General features: G+C 38.7%; 1 protein-coding gene across 1 annotated transcript; it reads right to left on the bottom strand.

Moving 5' to 3' along the window:
- Nucleotides 1–32: 32 nt before the first annotated feature.
- Nucleotides 33–18304, bottom strand: slco5a1a (solute carrier organic anion transporter family member 5A1a). Its single transcript, XM_007237640.4, has 10 exons — nucleotides 15955–18304; nucleotides 13719–14162; nucleotides 12060–12192; nucleotides 9891–10093; nucleotides 7470–7634; nucleotides 6287–6485; nucleotides 5935–6094; nucleotides 4037–4272; nucleotides 3057–3121; nucleotides 33–2373 (listed from the first exon to the last, which is right to left on the bottom strand). Exons 1-10 carry the CDS (start codon nucleotides 16433–16435, stop codon nucleotides 1919–1921), a joined length of 2541 nt encoding a protein of 846 aa, XP_007237702.3. The 5' UTR covers nucleotides 16436–18304; the 3' UTR covers nucleotides 33–1918.
- Between the last annotated feature and the right edge of the window lie 405 nt (nucleotides 18305–18709).

The raw sequence follows: 18709 nt of genomic DNA on the forward strand, positions 1-18709 counted from the left end.
GCAAAAGTGTGGATATCCAGGAAAAGACAACCAACAGTTTTTTTTTTTCAAAATATCTTTAATTTAGACATTAAAACACCCAGTTGCAGTTTTTTTTCTGATAAGAAAAACAGTTTGAAACACTTTGAAACAATACTTAATTCCTCTTCCATTATTACTTGAATCCAGTGTAGAAGACACACAGTCCCTTTAGTGCAGATCAGCAGTGAGACGGTTTCCACTGCGGGTAATACTTTTTCACTTTGTCAATACTTCTCCAATCTCCAAAACACAACTTGTTTCGATTTCGTGTGAGAGTGTTCAGACCTGTAGGGTTGAATCTTTACAGTTGTTTTTAAGAATGAGAGGAAAGTTTGCATAGTATAGTTTCCAGTTTGAGTCCCAGCTTATTCCTCCTTACTGCAGTCCACAATACCTGAAACTGATATGAACAGCCCAATTCACTAATCAATCAACCAATCAAGCCACGAGGTGAGTGACCAATCAGAGGCTTGGTGGACTAGAATGTGAGTGTTCCCGCAGTACCAGCAATACCAGAGTCTTTTTAACGGTGCTGACGGATGAAAACACACTAGATGACAATGAGAGGAACTGACAGGACTGGGGACAGACAAGTGTGTGCAAAAAAACCCTGTAAAATGTATCAATATAATCAAGAGACTTTGTGCGTGTACGGGTAAGAAGAAAGGGATACAGTACTGGCTCCGTAAAAACAACCATGAGAGAGAGAGAGAGAAAGAGAGTGTGTGTGTGTGTGTGTCTATACTCATCATAAAAAATAATAGTTACCCAGAAGGAATCATTCAACAGGAACGTGACTTAGTGGGTAGATGGTCATAGTCACATTTAGATGGTCAACTCTCCACCTCTACAGCTAAGCCTGCAGGAATGGACAACTCCATACTGAGACGTCTGACATGTTTTGTTATGTCTGGTTCACAATATATGTCCTTTTGAGTCATCAGGTCATTGTGTTGTTCACACTACACAACTGGTTGGGCTGTAATTGCGAGTCGTCTCACAATTTTCTTCATCTGCCTTCTCTCAAAAACGTGTTTTAAACGAGAAGCAAGAGCTAAATGCACGCGAGCACTAGCGATGCCACGTAGAAGATATCTTGGTTATCAAGTGGTTCTTTCTTTTTATGCTATACTATTGGCTGTAGGTAGTCAAGTTCCTGTTCACTGTTAACTCACTGTTGCCGACTGGTCTAGATATTAAACCTGCTAGATATTTGCTTGGTTTTTACCACTCTTCGTTAATCACTCTGTGACAGCTCTGCAATTGCTTTTCTGCAGTTTACAACACAACTGAACGAGAGCTTCTGAACTGAGTTTTTTTGCAAAAAACAAACAAACAAACAAAAAAATTAATGCTGACCAGAAGGCTTGTGTACTGTGACTCGTGGTCCGACATCAGACAGAGAGATGCCACCTCTGTATGTGTAGATCAATAACTAATGCCCATATCAAGTTTATTTATTTTTTTGTTATTATTTCCTGATCCTTGGAACATTTATCGTCCTTCAGAATAGCAATCCAACGTTTCCTTCTGGGTGCAACTATTTTTTTTATTTTATTTTTTTTTACTATGAGTGTGTGTGTGTGTTTGTGTGTGTATATATGCATGTAAAAGAAGAAGGAGATACTGGCCATGGGTCTGTGTAAGGATAAGTAAAGAGGTACAGGTCCTTTTGAGGTATTGAGTCCAGTGTTTTCCAAACCTTGTGCATGAGTGCGTGTCTAATTCAGAAGAAAAAGGCACCAGCAATGGCAAAGATGAGGGAACTCTTCACATTTGGACATTTGGAGCAAAGCTGGAAACTCCACCTGTTCTTCAGGTATGCATGTCCTATAAGTATGTTTAATAATGCGCGTGTGTGTATGTGTGTGTTTATATCTGCAAAATTCCTCATATCTCATATCACCACCTTCTCCAGAGACCTGATCGGTGGAGTTATTGCTTTCAGGCCATTGCCAGGACAACTGTTGCCACGACTGAGGGGCTGACCGGATGCTATTATAGCAGTGTGGCAGGGTTCAGGGGGGCGGGGCAGGAAGACGGGACAGGAACGTGTACGGGCGTGACCCTTGTGCCCCCCTGCGTGGCAAATCAGCTGGCTCACTGTGTCCAGTGGTGATACGGGGCGGGTGTGCGAGTGCGTGTGGTCCTCGCGCCGCTTCAGCGAGTACCAGGTGAGGAAGATGAAGAGGAAGCCCAGGAACTTGAGGCTGGCGGCCAAGCCAAAGTAGACAAAGCGCAGGGAAGTGACATCATACTCCCAGCAGGAGCCGTGAACGCCACAGTCCTGCTGCCACAGCATGCAGGTGGTGTCAATCACTGCGCCAAAATAGATGGGAGTAGGTATGTAGGCTGGAGGGAGAGAGACGAGTACAGTTAGTTCATTTTCTCCCCAATCATTTAACACACTTTTAAATTTAACATGTAAAATGACACTGATACTGATTTTATGTGGTTTAACATTTGTATAAGCATAATAATGGCTAATTTGATTGACATATGACCACATATAGACCTACAGACATGCAGTTCAAAATAGTTAAGCAGTTGTTTACTAGCTAATATTTTAATTTCCTTTTAAAAAATACAGTTATGGAAAATAATGAAGAGACCACTTCAGTTTCTGATTAAGTTTCTCTGATTTTGCTATTTATAGGTATATGTTTGAGTAAAATGAACATTGCTGTTTTATTCTATAAACTACAGACAACATTTCTCACAAATTTCAAATACATACATTGTCATTTGGCACATTTATTTGCAGAAAATGAGAAATGTCGGAAATAACAAAAAAAGATGCAGAGCTTTCAGACCTCAAATAAGTTCATATTCATAAAGTTGTAAGAGTTCAGAAATCAATATTTGGTGGAATAACCCTGGTTGGTTTTTAATCACAGTTTGCATGCATGTTCTACTCCACCAGTCTTACACGCTGCTTTGATAGTCACACTCAATATAAACAATGTCCTACATTATATTACACTCATATTATTCGCCTAATAATTTTATACAACACTTTTTGCGTGTGTCCATACCAAGAGTCCTGAGAAGAACAAACTGCATTCCCAGAGCAAACGGCCGCTCCTGTTCCTCCACAGACCTATGGATAAATAAGGATAGATATGTATTTTAACCACAAGCTCTCACCATTTTCACGTGTAAACATTAGAAATGTCATTGTTGGCAAGGTCAGTAAGTTGGATGACCACTACCCCACCTCATCCAACTCCCCAACTCATCCCAGAAGTACTGACTGGAACACCATCATTCCAGAGATCAAAGTTCCACTCCCCAATGACTCAAGGATTAAAGTAAAACTTAACGTGAAGCACTGCTGTCACACTGCATACCACTTACAAAGCGTGAACTATTCAGACAGATGTCAGACATTAAATAGATGGTGTGAACAGCTTAAACTAAATATCAGATTTAGTCAGAAAATAAGATTTTGGCAAAAACACATTTTGCTGTGAGAATCTTGCCAAATATTTGGCAACCAAACAGTGTAAGACACAGAATAAAATAGAAGATAAAATAAATTAACCATTGTTTTGTATAAATTATTTGAAGTCTTATTGCAGGGTTTCCTCTAACTTCAGGATTTTTTTTTAAATCACTGTTGGACAGAAAGGGACAATTTAAGTTTACAGGCTCTATTCGAACAACATAAAGTGCTCAGCATCACTTTTCACTTTTGTTTACAAACTGTCTGTTTTCCAGCTGAAAGATATGAGCTGTACAAGGCAGGAAAGTAACATTAGCTGAGCATTTGATTGTTTATCAAAAGACTGCCTTGATCTGTGTAAATTTTCTGACTTGAGTAGCATTGCTGAGATAAATGTATGGTTAAAATTGCACTGCTGAAGTAAATTCATGTTTAGGATAGCACTGCTGAGGTAAATTCATAATTAAAGTACAGAGGAAAGCATGACAGATATAGATTAACCACTCATTCAATTGTTAAAATGGCAAAATGTATACGTTTTTCTACATAGAGAGAAAGCCTGAAATATACCTGAGGGTAACAATGATAGCCGAAGGCTGGGCACAAGCAGTGATGAGGGTGACGATGAAGAGGAAGATGAGGAAGGTTATGAGAGTTCCACAGGTGCGCTCGCATTTGCCAGCAAGCGCATAGCCATTCTCGTTTAAGTACGTCTTCACAATGACCAGTTGCAGCTCGTGATTTCCTCCGGAGGGAGTGATCACCTGTCTGCTCTGTACACACGCACAGTCCGAATAGTTCTTCATCTGTAAGGAAAAAAAAAGGATTACTATGTGTGTATTCACTGTCTAAAGAAAATGAATCCATATGTTGTTTTCATGGGAAGAATTTGTTTAAAATAACTGGATTTTATTAGGGCTATCATGATTAAGTATATTAATAATTGAATAATCTTACTGCTAATTTATTACATATATGTTTTAACAGGTTATATCGACAACCCAAACTTTATGCAGATTTACTTGCTTATCCAAACAAAGCTTTATGTGATCACAAAAAGGACTGCTTATAACCTGCATAATTGACATTAGGGGTGGGTAATATGGCTCTAAAATAATATCACAGCATTTTATGGTATTAAAACATTGAATTAAAAAAATAGAATATTAAATATATATTAAATAAGAAAACATATTTCAAGAGTACACTACTGCAACAAAATGAAAATTACATTTTATTATTGCATAACATATGATATTGCAAGCTAATTGAGACAAGAATGTTATCAGATTTGTAACAGAATTAAATGATCCAGAATGTTATGATACTAATAATGCACTCCCAATATCTCCATATATCCAAAATAAAAGTAAAATAAATGATATATAATCTGTCTCTAGTAGATATTAAATGTGAAATGAGAACAGTGTGAAATTTTCTTTTGATAAACCCAGTTAAAAAAAAAAAGTAGTACCCTGATGTGATAATTAGGGGTGAGTGATATAGCACGATATTTCAGTGTAAAATGTTGTTCATGATATTCAAAAACGTTGGCGAACGATACGGTATGGCACAACCCTACTGGACATACTCACACACATTAGAGAAAAGTGCTTTGGTAACGAATAATGTAGACACAGTAATAATATTGCAAAACTGACAAGATAATTTTTGGTCCTGTTTAGTCTTAATATAACATTATATCCAATACTTTAAAAGGAATATTGCTCGTTTTTCTTCTACATTTCTTCTATAATTTCCTGATCTGAAATGTGTTTAATTTAACAGATATGTATTTAATAAGTGTGTACATACACTTTACATTATTAAACACTAGACTAAAACTAACAATAACTAAATCTAATACACTTTTTAATGAAAAGATCAAAATCAATAAATTAAATTAAAATTAACAATGCTGTGTGTGTTACAAGTGTGTTGTCCTGACATTTGTTATTTATCACACTGGGAAATAAAACTTTTTTAGAGACAATATCATTACTTAATCAAACTGAATTGATTTAAGCAAGTGAGACGGAACCATAAATCCTACATTTTATCAGAGAATTCTAAAATGTTAGTCAATTTATTTATAATTATAGTACATTTTAAACAACATTACTTGACCAAAGTGCTGCACAAATACAAACATTAGACTACAGTACATATAAATCTAATTTAAAAGAAAGGAAAATATCAGGACATCAGTCCATGAGCTGAATCTTAACAGAGAAGGTGGGTCATGCAGCAAGACAATGACACAAGTTGTTCAACTAAGTCAAAGTCCTGAACTTAATTCAATCGAAATGTTGTGGAAGCACCTAAAGTGAGCAGTTAATGTGAAGAAACCTCTTTCGGGCCATTACAGGATAGATACATTTTTGCATTTTCTTTTGAGAGAAATATTGATTTAAAATCTCGAAACTCTTTTGATCAAAACTCTGTTAGAAATAAGTATAAGCCCTTACTCCTGAGCTGTCGTTGGAGACACTGTTGCAGCCAGCCAGGCAGGGGTTAAAATACGTAATTCCATCTGAACCGCACACTGGAGCGTAGTCATGCATCCGGCAACCACAGTTCACATTACACCCTCCAGTTAGATTCCGATGAGACAAAGTCAAGGTAGGCCTGAAAAGAGTGTGAAGGGAGAAAGAAATAGAGAGAGAGAGAGAGAAAGAGAGAGAATAATCAAATTAGGCAAAACAGTGGATTTTATTTTCCAGCAGGACTTGGAACTTGGAGTTCCACTAGTACATAATCAGCTGATATATTATTTGCTGATAAATGAGTAAATAGATCATTGATGTTGAATATTCATACCCAGTAGTGTAGGGAATGTTGATTCCTCCTAAATTTATGCTCTCACAGCCAACGATGAAAAGTGTGGAGAAACAGAGCAAAGACACTCCACTACAGATCATGGCTAGTTTAGCCGACTCTCTCGCGCCCAGCTTCAGCTTCTTTATGATATATCCTCCCAGCACTATCCCCACACCAGCACTCGGCACAATGATCAACCCTGCAACACACACAACACCACAGGAGAGAGAAATAAACACTTACAGTAGGGTGGTGTGATTACTTGTATTTTCTTCTTTATCACAATATGGAGGTAGAGTGAGGCATAGTTTCACAAAGAACCCACACACCAAACTTCTACTTAACCTGATGTAGTAGCAGCATCCCCATTAGTAGCAGCAGCAGCAGCGTTTCAATAACTACTAAACCATAAACCATGTTTTTTCCAATAATAGCTAAAATGTGTTCCTTTGAAAGTAATTAAACATACCAGACCTGCTTAACATTTTTATGAACATTTTCTAACCTTAAAAAAAAGCCTTTTATTGTAGACATTTCTGCCTCCGCAGTGCTCTCTCAGGTTCAACTGTGCTATAGGCGTGGAGGATGTTTCTGTGTACTTTGGTACACAAAACACTCACAATATGCAGATCAGTCTATCAATAATAACGCCCCCCCTGCTGACACCCAACCACCTGCGTCTCACCACTATCAGAGGTACACTGCTGCTGCTGCTCAGCCAATCAGCTATTCCTTCTGCTTATCTCTAAACCCATACATCATCCAGGGCCTCTCCCAAACTACCCCTCCCATTTTTCAGGCTTTTTCAAATATGAGTTGAGTCAACTGCGGGTTTAGTGCCCCTTTAAGACACAAAACCAAGCAAAAATTGCATCAATGTTGCTGCTAACCCATTCAAGGATGACTGCTTTGTCTGTTAGCATCACAGCACTAACATGCTTACACCTAGTCCACTCTGTTAAGGTAATAATATAATGACTGGCCACTCTGTCTGAACCCTTTTCCAATGTTCCCTAATTAAGATTAATTAATTAATTTATTGCTTTTTACATTGACATTGTGATACCAAACAGCGTTACTGTATATCAATTTTTGTTCATATAGTGTGCCACTAATTTATAGCACAGCCATCTGTGTAGGAGTTCATCTATGTAAGATTTGTATTTATTTTATTTCTTTTTACCTGTGTAGATGCTGGCACTGGATGCTGGAACCCCAAACTGGGATTCAATGAACTTGGGGATGAAGGTGATGAAGGCTGTGACGATGGCACACTCCGCTGTGTACGACAAACTCACGAACAAAAACGTCACATTGCTTAGGATACGTACAGCTGCCTTCGGCAAGTCTAGAGGGGAAAAAAGAAGCCAGAGAGAAAGAGACGAGAAGAGAGATTTAATTTCTATACGATTATAGACCTTCATTTGGCTTGAGTACAAAGTAGACAAGGTAAGTGATATTAATTGAGAGATTAATACTCAGCTAATCTAACACCCCTTTCTCTGTTCCATTCATAATAGACAATATAAAACATCTGCAGTATCTTGCAAAGTGAGTACACCACTCACATTTGTGTAAATATATTATTAGATCTTTTCATGGGACAACAGATTGGCTTTATAAAAATAATTGCTGCCAGCATTGCTGCAGAGCTTGAAGAAGTGGGAGGTCAGCCTGCAGTGCTCAGTCCTTCCGCCACACACTGCATTAACTCTGCATTGCACTGTCTGCATTGCAAGAACGGAGCCTCTTCTGAAGCTGATGCACAAAAAAGCCTGGAGCTGGGCAGGGGAGTGTACCGGTGTTTTATGAGGTGCTGGACTGCGTGCTGGGCTCTCCGACTCCGTCCACATCAGCAAACAGTGCCGGTACGTTTACTGAAAAGCATCGCGGTTCTTATGAGTCCAAACAGAACTAGAGATCTTTTGATGGAAAAGCGCTATAAGATGACAACTGACTTGCTGAGGAAGCTAAAGGTAAAGGTGATGGACTGGCCAAGCATGTCTCCAGACCTAAACCTTACTGATTTGTGGGGCATCCTTAAATAGAATGTGGAGGAGCACAAGGTCTCCAACATCCACCAGTTCCAAGCCTTCAAAAATCCGTTACAGATATATAGCAGTGGATCAATAAAGTTTAGCAACCATAAATGCTGCAGCCTCTGCTGTCTGTTGCAAGTTTTTTTTTAAATGCTTGTTATAAAGAAAATGGCCATAAAACATTTAACTACACATTAAGCTATGGTAAAATAGTGGTTTTCATCACTTTTAACAAGGAAAATACTCAAATATGTGGGTTTATTTGGTCGCTTGTGTCCCATCTTGCTAGTGATGGGACAACCCACTTTTTTCCACCTCCGATCCGATTCCGATATAAAACTGATATAAAACTGCCGACACCGATACAAATATCGATACTTTCAGTTTATTAATAGTACTATGATTAAGATCACATAATGAGGCTGAAACAGATCACACACCCCTTTAAATAGTATACGCAAGTGCATTTAATGTAAATGCATTCCAAAGTCATTTATTTGACACACTTTATATGCAAGTACACAATAGTTTCTTTTCAAATTAAATGTTTTAATTTTTATTAAATTTTTTTAAAAAGTTAAATATTAAATACAGGGCTTTTTTGTTTGCAACAGTTGCGCAGGAGACATTTATTTTGACAGGTAGCATAAAGGATTGGCTGCAATAGCTTACAGCTAATCAGCCATACTAACTGTGTTTTCGAGCTGAATTAACTACGGTTTTTAATAACTGTGATTTTTTACTGCTGGTAAGAATAGTGGGTAGGGTCTGTGGTTTGATATTAGTTGTGGATTATGGCTGTAGTTCTGCATACTACATTCACAATGCCGGAATGCATTTGCTAGTTAGGCTAACAGACTGTAGATCTTAATAGAGATGGCTAACGGCTAATTAGCGATGCTAACTGTATTACCACTGTTTTTTAATAAAAGATGGGTGTGTTTGTGCTGGTTCGTGTTTGTAGATCCTGTGGTTTTATAGGATATGTGGATTATGACTATAGTTTACTCCAGTCTGTAGTTATAATACCTTTACAACACCAGAATGCAGCTTCTGTCAGTTCAGTGCTAGCTCGGCTAACAGACTGCTGATGGTAATCTGTTTACCTCTCGGATGCTGAATTTACAAATATTACATGTAGCCGTTCTGCTGGTCAGCATTTCCAAAGTAAAAACTCTGCAGATAAAGTTTACTCAGTCAGCCGCAGACTGAAGCCTCTGGGGGTTATGGGTAAACTGTTAAATTGGAATCCGGATCAGTAATGCGTTTTGTGTAAACGTTATTGTCCAGCTCAAGCTGCAAACTGGAACATGGATCCGGAAGAACTACGTCAATATCGTCCCTTATACCGATATTGTCCGATTGTTCCCATCTCTTCATCTTGGCAGTAATTCTAATACCCCTCTGTTTTGAGTCTGCCTCTGAAAATGCCCAGTTCCTCTAAAGTACCCCTCCAGCCTCACAAGAATCAGGACACCCTACCCCGAGGCTTGCACACACACACACACACACACACAAAAGAGGGGTTAAGTAGTACCTCTATATTTAGGGAGCAGATATTTTACCTTTGATGTCTTTGCCAAAGCCCATAGATGAGGACACAGCTTGGCTCTTAGCCTTCATCACATCATCATCGCTGGTCATGTCCTCCACACTCTTCTTCTTCCCCCTGTTCTTCTTGTGGCGAGGAGGGAGCTTCTTTGGGAAAGCAAACATGGGGAAGATCACCAAAAGCATGGCCACAGCACACAAGAGAAAACCACTCCACCTGAGAGAGACAGCGGATGCAGGCAGAAAAAGAGAGAGAGACAGAGGAAACGAGAGAGGGAGAAAGATGTAACAGCAGGAACCCACTCCACCAAAGAGAGATACAGATCATACTATAGCAGAGAACCCTCCACCTGCTGCATGCAAAGAGTAAAAGTGAAAGTGATGTGACAGAGATCTCAGAACATAGAGAAGTAATTAATGACCTTTCAGTTTCCACACAAAGAAAACCACTGTTTGGTTAGTGGACCATTCTCACTAGCAATATGTTAGGGTGCTTTCAGGCATATCCTGTTTGGTCAAAACCATCTGACGAGTTTGTTCCAAACCAAAACCACAGTCCAAAAGAGGTGGTCTTAGTCTGGACAAACTAATAAACCATGGCCTGGTTAGTCTAAAGTGTGAAAAAACACTTTTCTAGGTGGTTTAAACCATATTTTAGACCAATGACAGGAAGCTGAGACAGGCAATAATCAACGATTGAACAACAGAAGAAGAAAATGGACTGCATGCCAAAATCTGACTTCCTTTGGCATGCAGGTGCATCACACAGCTGCCTGGATACAACTTATTGCACTGCTGATTCTATTGTATATCTACTGTAACTGTAGATTAACCCTCATACACAAACGCAAATAAAAGGAATCTCTTATTATTATTATTATTACTATTATACTGTTGTTAGTATTATTACTTTCAATGTGTTCTGGAAGGAGAGTCAAAGTCTGTCCAGAAGGCAGAATTCAGCATAACACTTACAGCTCGTCATAAAAAAAACAAAAAACAGCTTAAAAAAACGCTTGTCAAATTGACAGAATTCTACAGACCTATCAGGGTAAAGTATATTCAAAGTTTTTTTTTAGCACACTTTGTCAGTAAACTGCAGTGTGAAACCAAAAGTAAAAAAAAAATGGTTTGGACTTGTATCAGGATTGTATCAGACACAGCAGTGTTGTTGGAGTTTTTAAACACTTAAATATCTCTGATGAGTTGAGAATAGTCCAACAACCACGAATATCCAGTCAACTGTGGAATTAAGTAGAAAAACAAGCACTATGAATTCTTTTTCAGGAGTGTTTGAGCAGCCAATTCAGCCATCCCATATAGCAGCAATATTTGGGGTGAACCCTGAGGAGCTTTATCTGGGGAAATCTAGCTCAAATGTGGCAGCGTTTGTCACAATATTGGCAATATATGTTATATTATTTAAGTGGAAAGAGAAAACCCTCCTGCCTTTAAAAATTGGTTTTGAAAAAATTTGATAAACTTGATAAATAGTTTAGTATCTGGTAACCTGTTTTGACTTATATAGACAATATGGATTCTTTGGATATGTCAGCTGATAAATACCCACTCTGGAAACTATTTTAATGTCTAATTAATGTCTATTTTAATGTATATTTGTTTATTTCTTTATGCTTATTCTCTATTTTTTACATTTTGCCTTTTCTTTAAACTAAGGAATGTGCTTAAAATCTTGACTTTATTTATATATTATGTGTTTATTTAGTGAAGAGACAGAAATTTAAGATTGATGCTGCTGTGTGGCAAGGGGGATTGAGGCTGGAGACCTTTCTCTTTTCTTTTATAATGCATACTCTCAAGTCCTTTCAAATATTATGCAAATAACAATAAAAATACCTTTGTTTAAAAAAAAGGTAAAAAAAAAGAGGCATGAAAGAAGGATTAGAGACAAATGAACACAAACTGTGATTGGAAAAAAAAAACAGCAATATTGTTGCGGGTGAATCCTCTGCCCTGAACAACAGTGCTTACTCTGCTCCCAAAATACTGGATCAGTTTGTTCCAGATTATAACATTTCGTCATTTATTTTTTAGTAAAAGCACATATTGTAGTCTTAACCAATTTAATTATTGTAGAACTGTGATGATCCTGGTGATGAGAGTAGTTATTTAAATCCAGTGGATGAAAGTTAGGTGTGGGAATAGGTGTGTATGCCTCTTACCAGTTTCCTACAAAACGAGGATCGTTCTGGTCGATGTTCACAGGAGTATTCGGATCCACGTAGAACCCAATCAAAACTCCACCAAGCAAGTAACCAGCAGCCGGACCAAGAGCTCCCATTACATACATGATCGCTACAAACACAATAATACATACACAAACCTTCAGACACAAGAGTTAGAGACCTTCCTGTATAGCTAATACTTAATTACGCATAAGCCATACATACAGATTAACCTGGACACAGAGGATTTTCTAGGAAACAATATCTAGGCTAAAATAAAGCTGTGAACACTGAAAGGCCTCACTGTTGATGGTGAGTGCTCTTTGAAAAAAAACATGCACTGATAATCCTTCATAGCTCATAATATGTCCTGAACACTGCCTTTTAGCTTAACAGGCATTTACGTGAGGGATGGCACAGCTTTTGGGCAAAGGGGAGGAAATTAGGCCAAGCATGGAAACTAAAAAGACATGCAGTCTTTCCAACAATTTTATATATTTACTAGAGACCGCATCTGCAACATGAGCCAAATATCTGTCAGTTGCTTACTACTGTATTTTTTTAATTTACCAAATATTTGGAAACCAAAAATTTGTTAAAGTGAAAAGACCAAATAATTTATACAGAATGAGTACTTTATATTTAATTGTCCTGCAGTGTCTCCTCTAACAGATTTTTTTCAGTGGCAGCAGCAGGCCCACACTCCTCTCCAAGTGGCACTATGTATCAGAATGTGGCTGTATACAATGCAGGAAGTGAGGGAGGGGGCTGGCTGGGAGCCAACATACTTAATTATTTATTCTCCTTGCAAAACTTTAACAAAATAATGTGTTTAGCATCACTTATCACGCTTGAAATCAGTTTAATACCTCATAAACTATTTGTTTTCCAGCTGAAAGATATGCGCTGTACAGGGTTAGGACAGTAATGCAAGCTAAACTAACTACGCTTAGCATTTGCTTGTTTGCCAAAAGACAGTCTGTCTTTCACTGTGTGAATGTCAGTTGTGACTTAAGTAGTACTGCTGGGGTAAATTCATGATTAGAAATGAACTGCTGAGGTAAACTTAAGATTAGAATAGCACTGCCGAGGTAAATTCATGATTAGAAATGACCTACTGAGGTATATTCATGATTAGAAATGACCTATTGAGGTATATTCATGATTAGAAATGACCTACTGAGGTAAATTCATAATTACAATTAAACTGCTGAGGTAAAATCATGAGTAGAAATGAACTGCTGAGGAACATTAATGATTAAAAATGAACTACTGAGGTAAATGTATTGTACTTTGTTGGCTTGTATGCTGAAACATTAAACATGTTCAATCAATATTTTAATTTGTAGTTTTGAAACTGCATTTTTTTAAGCATGACAAAAAATACAATTAGACAATAAATAATAAACTCAATATTGAATTATATTGGCAAAATTAAAGAAAAATATCCAAAAATGTGTTCAGTATTTAGCTTTTGGCCAATGTTTCAAGTTTTGAAATCTGTAAAAATACTGGTATTTTTTATCATCACAATATGTAAAGCATGCATCAAAACATCAAATTATCTGTTTCTAATATCGTGACCCTACTCTACCCTACTCACTAAGCAGTCAGGATAAAGAATATTAATTCAATTAATAAAACAGTGGTACTGACCTAAGTAGAGCGAGGCATTCTCCTTCTTCACATTGTCGTCCAAGTAGGTAGGTCCGAGTGTGTAGATGGGTGTGGAGCCCATGCCCACCAGAATTTGAGCACAAATAAAAAGTGCCACATAAAGAGCATGCTCACTGTCCTCCTGGTCCCGCGGACACACCACCGGGCCCTCTCTCTTGCTGCTGTTGCTGCCCGGGTTGGCACACAGTCCCTCGCCCCGACCCGTGGTGTTCAACTGCTCCAGCTGATAGGGCGGAGAGATGAAGTGGGGAAGAGAGAAAAGTGCGGCACCCACCGCGATGAACACCCCCCCAATGGCGAGCCAACGTGGCCTTTGGCCCCGCCCTCCAAAGTAGCTGATGAAGACGACGACAAGGAGACTGCCGATGTCGAAACAGCTGACGAGCAGACCGGATTCTGAACTGCGCAGACTGTATCGCTTTTCTACAATAAAACAAAAACACATATTAATAAACCCAAGGAATTATCTGAGTATAGACAAAACTACAAAATAAAGACAACAGATCCTTGATTAATGCATGTGAATTCTTTACATAATGTATATTAAACAATAAAAAAAGGTAAAAAAAAAAAAAAAAAAAAAGGTGTTTATTTATTTTGGGTGCACTGGAACAAGACAAAAAATGTCAAATCTGACAATATTTGTTTTGTTGTTAGTTGGGAGGTGTGAGAAGTGTGAGTGGACACAGACCGGCATGCTCTGGCAAAGATGGCAAAGGTGTCAGAGTTCAAGGCATTCTATCAGGGTTCTGATAGTGAGTGCCAGATGGATGGAACAATCCCTTTCTGAAGTTGTGTGGGTTTTCATTGTACATCATGGAAGGTATTACCATACACAGTGCAGATAACGCAGTGTGAGTGGCAATGATGATTGTGAAATCCCCTCCACATTCAATGCCCGGAAGGTATCACACATTTCCCACAGGCCAGTGCAGTCTACTTCAGTTTTCATGGGACATGGCAAAGGTCATGGGACAGAATACTAGTATGTGGCATATCAGTGTAATATTTTGTAGCACATTTTCCCTAACTATGAATGAGTATCCTACACCTTAGCCTTTCTACTATTTCTACTATTCTACTAATTATATTGGGTTTACGGTACAACAATATAAACAAGGTGATACTCTGTGATACTTTAAATCTAATTTAAGAAAAAACTGTCATAATCAAACTATCAAAATATGCTAGAATAAACACACCCAAGCTGCATTTAAACCTGTCTCTTAATACAAATTAAAGAGCTACCACGCTAATTTAAAAAGGTGACAGTAGTTTTGTCCAGTCTGCTTCTTAGGTTCCTGATTTAACTATTTCCACTGCTTTTTTTGTTCCTTAACAACGCAAACAAAGGAAATTTGAATTTCCATGTGAATGATAAAGCATTTGTAAAAAGGTGGGAATCACAGGGAATCTCACAATAAAATATTATCACAATACTTTCCCATGATAATGATGATATTACAATTCTGTGATTCTGCAATACTTGATATATAGCAAGACAATTCTCTGCAATGCTTCAGGGCATCTTTGTTACTGAAGAGGATAATATCAGGAATTATGGATTTATTTGTGTCAGTTTCAAAGAAATTGACATTAGATATTGTAGTTGATATATAAAAATGTTTTAATATCTGAAATAATAAACACTGTTTTCAAACTAAGTTAACATATATAGACCTGTTTACATGCTATGTTCAAACAGCAGGTAAAAATGAACCATATCCACTCTCTCAAAATATGTGACAGATGTGTTTCCTGTAAGACACGAAATGTCAAAAGGCTTACAGTTTCAATACATTGATTCATATGAGATATGCGGCAATGAGTCTCAGTCTAAAATTGGAAAGATAAAAGCAGACTGGAAAATGGATGACAGCAGTGGAGGAGGGTTTCAGTGGTAGAATAACAAAATAAAAAACTCAGAAATATTTGGGGTAATGTCTCCATTTAAATTAAGTGAAAGTGTTGTCCGGTTTAAATGTGTTTTGGGTGTGCTCATTCAAGCATATTTATGTGGTTTGTTTTTATCCAGATCAAATTCGGGCCACAGTGTGAGCTTTAGTAAACACAAGAAGCTTGTTCAGCCAAAATTATTAAGATTATAATTTGGTATTGTTGGGTTAGGCCTAGATAAGAGTGAAGACAATTACTTATTGGTAAAACTAACAAAATATGAAAGAAAAAAAGGTTAAAACATGCTGCAGCTGTTTACCTATAGTGGTGATGACGCTGCTGAGGTACCCGGACACCATGAGGGACTGGATGAAGGTGAGGTAACACATGTAGAAGAGGAAGCAGCGCGAGTCTGTGAACAGTCCGCGGGCGTACCGCCGTACGGAGACCCTCCGCAGCTGATCCCACAGGAAAGACGCGGCTCGGCGTCTTCCAGCGGCCCGGCCGCCGCCCGCCTCCGAGCTGCGGGCCGAGCCCGGCCCGGCCAGGCTGGAGGAGGAGGCCGTGCGTTCCGGCCTGGAGGGGGAGCCACCCCGGGGCCCCGCGAGGAGCCGCTGCTCTCCGGCCGCGGAATTAACCCTCCCCGGGCCATCTGTTTCCGGGGGCTGGCTGGAGTTCAGCGCGGGGAGGCTCTTGGATTTGAGAGCCTGCCCGGAGTCCTCTCCTATCGGGGGGAACGGTTGGAGCGGCGCGACGGGGTCTCCGCCTTCAGCATCTCCACTGTTATTCCAGGAGGCCATCACTACTATACTTATTATTCTTATTATAAACGATGTTTTATTCAAAACACTGAGAAGGCTGGCTAAACACAATGCAGATCCTTCCTGAGTTTATAACAAAAACATCAACAACAACTAACTATAATACTGACTATATAAATGACTAAACCTGATCTAAAGTTCATCTTCAACCTTAATCATTACCATCCTTATATCAGTAAGTAGGGCTACAACGATTAGTCGACATAACCTACACAAAATTCATGTGTCGATTATTCGATAATTTGTAATTGCACAGCTCTACACAAAGTGCTGCGGGCAGAAACACAATAGGACAGGTTGAGGGGATGGCAAATATATAGTCCTTGACTAATCAAATCGACTTATCGAAGAAAAAGAAAAATTGACAGATATAGGGCATACCCACAGGAAGCAGTGCTTGATGGGATGGCAGAAACAGCTTTTGACTAATTGAATCGCCTAATGGGGAAAGAATTCACTAGATGTAGGATACACCAACAGGACTAATCAAAACGATTAATCACATCAACTAATCAAAAAAAGAAAGAACAGAAAATGTGGGGCACACCCACAGTAAGCAGTAATTGATTTTGACTAATCAAATTGACTAATCTAATAAGAAAAAAATCGTCAGATGTGGGAAGCAGTAATTTGGGGGTGGCAGAAATAGTGGTCGACTAATTGAATTGACTAATCAAAAAAGTAGAAAAGAAATATGACAGATGTCCAAATATACAAGCAATCAACACTGACTAATCAAACCGGATAATCTAAGAAGAAAAAAATGGTCAAATGTGGGGAGCAGCAATTTTGGGGGTGGATTAAATAGTAGTTGACTAATCGAATTGACTAATCAAAAATGAAGAAAAAAAAAATCAACAAAGGTGACTGAAGGGATGGCAGAAATAGTCGTTGACTAATCCAACCGACTAATCGAAGGGGAAGAAGAAATTGACAGATGGGGTTAGACCAACAGTAAGTAGGTGATTGAGATGATGGCGGTAACAGTGGTTGAATAATCGAACCAACTAATCAGTATAAATAAATAAATGTCAGATTAGTCGATTAACAAAATGATTACAGTAGTTGCAGCCCTAGTTTAAAGCTAACAACTGTCTCCACTGACTAGCTTAGTTAGCAACCTAAACAGCTTGCTGTAATTGTTGTCTAAGCTGTTCTTCTTCAAACTTGAGCTCAGTTAATTCTTTATCAAAAAATCTAGTTAACTAACTAGATTAGCTAGCTAAACAGTTTAGTTAATTCCATATTCTAATGGTAAACAGCGCTAACACACACATTTATATCTAGCTAACGCTAATGTTTGTTAGCTTCCTCTAAAGCCATGAGAGCCCAGATTATCCCATGACACAAAGCAGACAAACCAGTCTAGTCCAGTCTAGCCTAACTAGCAAAGAACCAGCTAGTTAAAAAGCCCAACTAGCTAACTAACTGCAGCTAACCTAAACTAACCTAGCTAATCTACCTCTCCGCAATGAATGAACACATTGTACACAGTGTTACACAGCGCCCGGCCGCAGCAGCAGCGGCAGCAGTGCTGCAGTTAGCAGCTCCAGCAGCTACACGACAAAAAGAGCCACAAACGTCCCGAAACAGCCGAAAATCCTCCCTAAAATCAGTCCGGCTCGGGTCCCCGCGTCCACAGCGCCTCCGCTCAGTCTCAGCCCATCCATTCTACCGTCCCGCGAAGCATCTTTCACCCGATACGCGGCGGCTGGGGTGTTTTTGTCTGCGTGCGGCGGCTGCGCTGCGTGTCCTTGCTGAGCCGGGGTCGCCTCGGCTGCTGTTGTTTACCGTCCACCGCTCGCAGGCTGGAGCTGCATTGGCCCGGCGCGCCGCCCCCAACCCACCGCGCGCTGCAGGGGAGGCACGAGGGCGTTCCCTGCGAAATAACTTTAAATTTTTATGGTTTTAATATATATATATATATATATATATATATATATATATATATATATATATATATACATGTATATATATATATATATACTTAATTCACTGTTTTTATGTATTGTTATGCATTTGTTTAATTAATTCTTTTAATTTAACATCTTTAAATGGCACATCTGTCCCCAGGAATTTACATGTATAAATGTGCACACAAAACTTTAAAATACATTTTATTATTAAGCATAGTGTCTTGTACATTGACCTGATTGCAAAAGTAACATATGTAATTAAATACATTAAAAATTGCGTTTGTTTCCTGTCCCCACCCATGAACTATATACTTTACCTTGAAATATAATTATTAAA

The sequence above is a fragment of the Astyanax mexicanus genome, chromosome 4 (genome assembly GCF_023375975.1).
Source record: "Astyanax mexicanus isolate ESR-SI-001 chromosome 4, AstMex3_surface, whole genome shotgun sequence".
Lineage (NCBI taxonomy): Eukaryota > Metazoa > Chordata > Actinopteri > Characiformes > Acestrorhamphidae > Astyanax > Astyanax mexicanus.

Excerpts from the sequence above, each read along its gene's own strand:
- slco5a1a (XM_007237640.4), bottom strand. The coding sequence starts at position 16,435 with ATGGCCTCCTGGAATAACAGTGGAGATGCTGAAGGCGGAGACCCCGTC. Across the intron at positions 12,193-13,718 it reads GAATGCCTCGCTCTACTTAG|CGATCATGTATGTAATGGGA; the intron begins GTCAGTACCACT and ends TTGTGTTTGTAG. Across the intron at positions 3,122-4,036 it reads GCTATCATTGTTACCCTCAG|GTCTGTGGAGGAACAGGAGC; the intron begins GTATATTTCAGG and ends ATTTATCCATAG.